The sequence below is a fragment of the Babylonia areolata genome, chromosome 8 (assembly GCF_041734735.1).
Source record: "Babylonia areolata isolate BAREFJ2019XMU chromosome 8, ASM4173473v1, whole genome shotgun sequence".
Classification (NCBI taxonomy): domain Eukaryota; kingdom Metazoa; phylum Mollusca; class Gastropoda; order Neogastropoda; family Buccinidae; genus Babylonia; species Babylonia areolata.
In genome coordinates, this window is record NC_134883.1 from 23,287,104 (window position 1) to 23,294,922 (window position 7,819).

General features: G+C 40.8%; 1 protein-coding gene across 1 annotated transcript in view; it reads right to left on the reverse strand.

Annotated features, from left to right (window-relative positions):
* The window catches only part of LOC143284663 (protocadherin Fat 4-like), a 64,114-nt gene extending 56,828 nt beyond the window's left edge, over nucleotides 1-7,286 (reverse strand). Inside the window, exons 1-2 of the mRNA XM_076591578.1 lie at nucleotides 7,176-7,286; nucleotides 3,020-3,127 (exon numbers count right to left, since the gene is read on the reverse strand). Of these exons, the coding sequence (XP_076447693.1) occupies nucleotides 3,020-3,083 (64 nt within the window). The 5' untranslated portion in view covers nucleotides 3,084-3,127; nucleotides 7,176-7,286. The remainder of the gene's footprint in view (nucleotides 1-3,019; nucleotides 3,128-7,175) is intronic.
* Nucleotides 7,287-7,819: the final 533 nt, after the last annotated feature.

The window sequence follows — 7,819 nt, forward strand, 5'->3', positions numbered from 1 at the left end:
TAATTTCTTAAATCGATTTCTAGATAGATTTTCTTTTCAACTAATGTATTCATGCAGATCTAACTGGATGTCAAGTTGTATTGCGCCTTCGAAATTACGTGCTGCTCTTCTAGCTGCTCGGTCTACCCACTCATTTGAAGATATTCTACAGTGCGAAGGTACCCAACAGAAAGTTATTTTAATGCCCTGTTTTGTCAGTTGGTGAATAATATGTTGTATTTCCATTGTCATCTCAATTCGCTTCTCTCTCTCTGTGTGTGTGTGTGTGTGTGTGTGTGTGTGTGTGTGTGTGTAGCGTCTAAGACTTCCTTGAAGCGCCTATAGGGTTTTAGACATTTATAGAGGAAGAAAAAGAAGGAAAGAAAGAAATCAATGGGTTTTTTTTAAAGGGACTGGGGGTGTGGGTGGTGAAAATTGTATTTGTGAGTTTGTTTGAATATCATGGAGGGGTTACAAAATGGTGCTTCGTTAATAAAAAAAAAAAAAATCATTTTTCGGCACACAAAAATGCATGTATTTAGACGGTTTTGTCAATATTCATATTTTTATAGAGAGAGAGAGAGAGAGGACAGACACAAAGACAGACAAAGAGACAGAGTCAGACATAGAGAGAGACAGAGAGAGGGACACAGAGAGACAGAGACGCAGAGAGAGAGAGAGACAGAGAGAGAGAGACGGACACGGACACGGACATTGTTTTATTGCCATTGACAATACTATCCTTTGGCAAGGGGGACAATGTATGAACAAAAGAATAACGACGGTTTACAGAGAAATTGACACATTGCTAAGAGCAAAAAGAAAATCAACGACAAACAACAACAACAATAACATCAACAAAATCATAATATACAACATATTTTTAAGATGAAAAAGGAAAACAATGTATATTTTTAGACGGTTTTGTCAATATTCATATTTTCAGAGAGAGAAAGTTTCAAAGACAACGAGAAATTGAGAGACAGGGGGAAAACAAGAGAAAAGCGAGAGCTGGACGGAAATTGAAACAGAATGAAAGTGTAAGTAAAAGACAGATACGAAGATAGACAGGGGGGCGGGGGTGGCGGGGGAGAAAGACAGACACAGACAAAAGAAAAAAAGAAAGGGAGAGAGAGTGAGACAGACAGATAGAGCATGGCATTTAGGTTGTTACTAAATGCCCCATATACAAAATATTGTGAAAATATTGAATGTATTTGCAAGGGCTAGGGTCGTTTAACGGTAGAGCACGTTTTAACCCGCTGTTTAGAAATGAAACCTTTTTACCTCCAGAAATTACTAAACACTTGTTACCAGTTTCTTTTTTTTTCTTTCTTGGGGGTAGGGGTGGGGGGTGGGGGAGGTTCTGTATTTCAAACTGTTCTTTATCAAAGTTAGCTAGTTATGTGTTAAATAGTCCAGTTGGTTGTTTATTGTAGGTCCCCACATCATCCTCTTTTCAAAATGATAATCTATTGCATACACTATTGATTATTGATTAATTTTCTGTCCTAATCCCGCTTCCCACATCACCCATCTCACACACGCTCTTCCAATATTATGATTTTCTTTCTCCAATCTCTGACACCCACCCTCTCCATTTTACATTTTGGACTTTATATCTTTTTCCACATTCTGTTCTCTCTCTCTCTTTTCCTTCCTCAATCCCCTCCCCCTCGCCCCTCTCAACCGCCCCCTTTTCAGTTGAATATTTCTTCCCCTGCCATTGATTGTCACAAATGATAATTTCTAATTAATGATAATAATAATCACCATTATGATAGAAAAAGTAATAATACAAAAATGATACAAATAATAATAATAATAATAATAATAATATCATTTATTTTCAGTCAAATATCATCATCTTAGATGAACAGATTATGAATGAACAAACGAACAAAGTATAATGAGAGACAGACTGGATGATTAATTGATTAATCGATTCATTCATTCATTCATTCATTCATTCATTCATTTCACCAATAAGCATTTTCACCAATAAACAATTTCAAATCGTTAAAAAAAACAACGCAAACAATAACGGCGATAAATTTTCCCCTTGTCTCACACCAGTTGTGCATGAAAAATAATCAGATAATTCTTGATTCCATTGTACTTGAGATTTAGCTTTGGTGTACAAATCCTGTATAACACATAACAACTTTCCAGTAGCATTTTCATTAACCATTTTGAGCCACAAAATATACATATCCATCAAATCGAAAGCTTTCTCATAGTCTATGAAAGCGCAATACAGTCGCTTTTTCTTGGCTGGAAAGAAGTTAATTATAGAGTGTAAAGTGAATACATGGTTTGTAACCGAGTAGCCTGACACGTGGGCCGTGTCTACCTGTCACCTACAGTAAACCAGGTGAGTGCTTGAGAGAGTGATTGTGACATGGTGTGTTTGCACTGTTGCCGTTCCATTAATCGTGGATACCTCTCCGCACCCCCTCTCTTTATAAGAAAAAAAAAACCACCCAATAATTAGGGAGGGAGAGGACTTGAGTGCAGGGGTGTGTGGGAGGGTGGGGAACGGGTGCTAGAAGGGAGGGGGTGAGAGAAGGGAGAGGTGGGGTTCGGGAAGGGTTCGGGAAGGTGGTTGAAGGGAGGGAGTGGAGGTAGGGAAGGGGAGGGGAGTGAAGAAAGGGTGGGTGTCTTTTTTGTGTTTCCTTATTGGGAAGGGAGGAGGGATGCAGAGGGCTATTTCTTGTAAAAAAAAATAAAAATAAAAAAGTAATTGAGTAGACAGAAAAACAAATAAAACAAGTAGAAACAAAACCAGTACAGGGTCTCCTCTGGCATACGGTCTAGAGACGACCTACCATCGGTAATACCCTGTGAAGTAACGCCATTAAAATGAGTATTAGGGAGACGAGGGAGGGGGAGGCAGAAAAGACACACACACACACACACACACACACACACACACACGCACGCACACGCACAAACACAAACACACACACACACACACACACACGTACACACAAAGCTGCTACTTCAAGAAAGCCACTGACGAACATGTTGCCAGCATTACCTGCGAAACACAAGCCGAGACAGCAGGACAGCAGTCCCAGGAACTGCCCCACTCTGATCATCATGGACTAGTCGTCAGTCCCCTTTCTTCTTCTGGTCCGCTGTTAACCTGTTGGGGACACACACACACACACACACACACACACACACACACGCACGCACGCACCCACGCACCCACGCACGCACACACACAAGAACACACACACACACACGCGCGCACCACACACATATATACACCACACACACACACACACACACACACACACACACACGCACGCACACACACAAGCACGCACGCACACACACACACACACACACACACGCACACACACACACACACACACAAGAACACACACACACGCACACACACAAGAACACACACACACACGCGCGCGCGCGCGCGCGCGCACCACACACATATATACACACCACACACACACACACACACACACACACACACACACACGCACGCACGCACGCACACACACAAGCACGCACGCACACACACATACCACACACACACACGCACACACACATACCACACACACACACACACACATACATACACACACACGCGCGCGCGCGCGCGCGCACTCACACATACCAAACACACACACACACACACACACACACACACACACACACACACACACACACACACACACACCATCGACTCTTCAAACTCGTTGTTCAATACGTCTGTTCTTTTTTAACAGTCAATCCCATTCTTTTGTCCACCGATAAAACCCGCGGATTCTTTAGCCTACAAACCCACCTACCCTCTCCCCCCCCTCACCCCCCACACGCACACACGCACTGCTTTCGACTATTATTATTGTTATTATTATTATTGTAATGAGGCAATCGATCTTTTGACACTGTCTTACGTTACTCCAACAGAAAAGTGAGAACTGAATGATCAATGGCTCAGAGCTTGGTCTGCGACCGGGGATTGACGCAACATAACTATCAATATCATATCATATCATATTATATCATATCGCTGCCATGTGAATTCATTTACAACTTTGTCTTTTGTGAAGGACTATAACTCTCAAACTTGGAGGCAAGATAGTGCCTATGGCTCTCTGTGTGCTTGGGGGACCATCCCAACGCCAATTCTCCTTTCAGCCTTTTTGTATTTTATTTGTATTTATATTTCTTTTTATCACAACAGATTTCTCTGTGTGAAATTCGGGCTGCTCTCCCCAGGGAGAGCGCGTCACTACACTACAGCTCCACCCATTTTGTTTGTTTGTTTGTTTGTTTTTTGTATTTTTTTCCTGCGTCCAGTTTTTTATTTGTTTTTCCTATCGAAGTGGATTTTTTCTACAGAATTTTGCCAGGAACAACCCTTTTGTTGCCGTGGGTTCTTTTACGTGCGCTAAGCGCATGCTGCACACGGGAGCTCGGTTTATCATCTCATCCGAATGACTAGCGTCCAGACCACCACTCAAGGTCTAGTGGAGGGGGAGAAAATATCGGCGACTGAGCCGTGATTCAAACCAGCGCGCACTGATTCTCTCGCTTCCCAGGCGGACGTGTTACCTCTAGGCCATCACTACGCTTTTTGGCCGAGATGTAACATGGGCAAGGCTTTTCTCCAACTGAATCAAATTCCAGCCCAAACCGTTGGGACAGTGGCTGCCTTCTCTGCTGTTAAAAAAAATTATCGGACACGACTGTCTTTTATTTACGTGACTCACTCGTGGAAATGCAATCTGAGGGCCAGAGAAAGAGGGAGAAGGTTAAAAAAAATAAATAAATAAAATAAAAAAATAAGAAGAAGAAAAAAGAAACGCATGCATTGTGTGTGTGTGTGTGTGTGCGCGCTCACACATGTGCTTGACAGAACAAACCGAAACATTTTTTAATGGCCCCGCTCAGTATAACTGACAACTACATTCAATAAATTCTTTTCACTTTTGGTACGCATTCAGCACAGCAGACAAAGCAGCACGCCGCCAGAATATGTCTCAGGGCATGGGAAATACAAACAGAGTGAAACATATAACGAATGCAATTTCAATCACACACACACGCGCGCGCGCGCCCGCATGCACAGAGAGAGAGAGGGGGGGGGGAGAGAGAGAACAAAAACAAAATAAAACAAAACAAACAATAAAGCAAAGAAGCAAACAAGAAAGGAAACTGTGTCGTGTGTACGTGTGTATATATGTGTGTGCTTGTGTTTTTAAGTATATACAATTTATTTGCTGGATGTTTTGGGGTTTGTTTTTATTTTTTGTTGTTGTTTTTTTGTTGTTGTTTTTTTGTATACATTGTCGTGCAATACCTCATTGTCTCGTGCGTGTACGTGTATGTGTGTGGTTTGTTTTGGTCTATCGTCAGCTACTGTGGGTTCTTATTGGACAAGTTTTAATGTCTTTTATGATGCTCATGTTCATTTTATGTTGGGTTTATAACGATCCTGTGATTGCACAAATTCATTTCCATGTGGATTTTTTTTTAAAGTGTTCTTGATTGGTTGATTAATTTGATTGATTGATACTATAGTGCAATCCGACATCACAAAAACATGTTGGCGAGAACACACACTCTTTTCAGTTTGTGTGTGTGTGTGTGTGTGTGTGTGTGTGTGTGTGTGTGTGGTTGTGTGTGTGTGTGAGCGTGCGAGCGCACACGCGCGCTCGTGTGTGTATGTGCGTCTGTGTCTGTGTATGTGAGCGTGTGTGTGTGTGTGTATGTGTGTGTGTGTGTATGTGTGTAGTAGTAATATATATATATATATATATATATATATATATAATGTGTGTGTGTGTGTATAGAGTATATACATATATATATATATATATTTATAAATATGCATATCTATATATATCAGTCTCTCTCTCTCTCTCTCTCTCTCTCTCTATATATATATATAGAGAGAGAGAGAGAGAGAGAGAGAGAGAGGGTTACGGTACGTTGGGTAAAAATATTGTTTTTTGTCTATTTTTAGGCTCGGTTTTGATTAAAAATGTCTTCAAAATTTATTAGATAACATGCATAGGAGATGATATAATGATAAAACTTCTTGACGATGATTGATGCCTAGCCTTTCAATCATTTTAGCCAATTTCCAAGATATGAATGGTGACATGAATGCATCTTTGACTCGTAGACATCACGATCAAGAGATGTGGCGATTTTATTTTTGCAACAGTTTTTATCTTTTAAGTCTAAAAAAGATATAATCAAAGATGTTCATGGAAATTATCTGATGATATCAATATTTTTTTTTTCAAACTATGGAAAAATACATCACACTGCTAAAACATTCATGGTCCGAACAGTGATAATCCTCAGTTGTTGTTTTTTAATTTAGAATTAGGAAATCAAATTAAAGAACTGGAATCCGAAACGATCGTTACTGAAGGAGACTGGAACCTCAGTTTCAAACCGACCACTAGATTACAATGATTACATACTAGAACTGGCAGATACAAACAAATGAAAGCAAAAAGTACACCAGTACCCAGTTCCTTCTCCCCCATGTAAAAACAGATTCTAGTCTTTCAAAAGTAAGTAAAATTTCAAATTAGATATATATATATATATATATATATATATATATATATATATATATATATATATATATGATAGTCAGTCGTGTCCGACTATGACCATCAGAACAGCAGAGGAGGCAACTGCTGTTCCGACTATTTGGGCTAGAATTTGATTATAGTGGAGAGTGTCTTGCCCAAGTTACATCCCCACTCTCTCGGCCAAGAGGGTTTTAGGACAGTTGGCGTTGGGATGGTTCCCAAAGGCCAACTAGCCCACAAGGCTGCAGCACTAAGAGCCAGTGCAATTTTGCCTCCTAGTCATAGTCCTTCACAAAAGACTAAGCTGTAAATGATTTCCCATTGAAGAAACCATTGATAATACAGCTCTCACTTTGCTGTTGGCCCAAATGTGAACTTATGTCAATCTGTGATATAAGCCGAGTGTTGGGCCAAATTAGATACGGACATTTTAAAAACCCCATACCTTGATCTTGTGATAAAAATTTAATCTATGTCGACATATTTGTCACAGTATTTTCCTTAAAAGAATAAAGTTCCTAATTCTTCTATAGCTAATGAATGACTTTGGATTAACCATCTGTAATTAAAAACAAAACGAAACGAAGAAGAAGAAAAAAAAAAACTTACCTGAAATCGCTGTACACGCTGTATTGAATCTGAACCGAGCCAAATAAATCCGAACAAGATCTCTTGAGTATTTTCTTCGACCCACGAAAGATGTTATCAATCAAATGACACGGGCAAAAGTGGCAGGTGAACTGAGTATACAAAAATGTCTTCCGGCCTGCTTGTCGATTTCCGATGACGTCCGAACATTTTGGCCACGCCCTTCCCAAAGTTTGCCGTACGCCCTTTGCGCGCGCGAGGTGCTGTCACTCAAACTGTGTTTTTCTCTCGTCGCTATGGATTTAGCACTGTAAACACGACCGATTGCAATGTCGTTGAGAAAGTTTTTCGAGTAATGTCTGTCTGCGTCTCTGTCTCTGTCCCTGTCTGTCTGTCTCTCTCTCTCACTCTCTCTCAGGAAAACACACACACACACACACACACACATGCACGTACGTCGCACGCACGCACGCACGCACACACACACACACACACACACACACGCACGCACGCACACACCCACACACACAAGAGCGAGAGACAGCGAGCGAGAGAAACAGACAGACACACAGACAGAGAGGGAAAGGCAGAGGGAGAGAGAGAGAGAGAGAACTTGTATGTATAATTATTTTCTGCTCTGTCTGAAAAAAACCCACTTGATCACA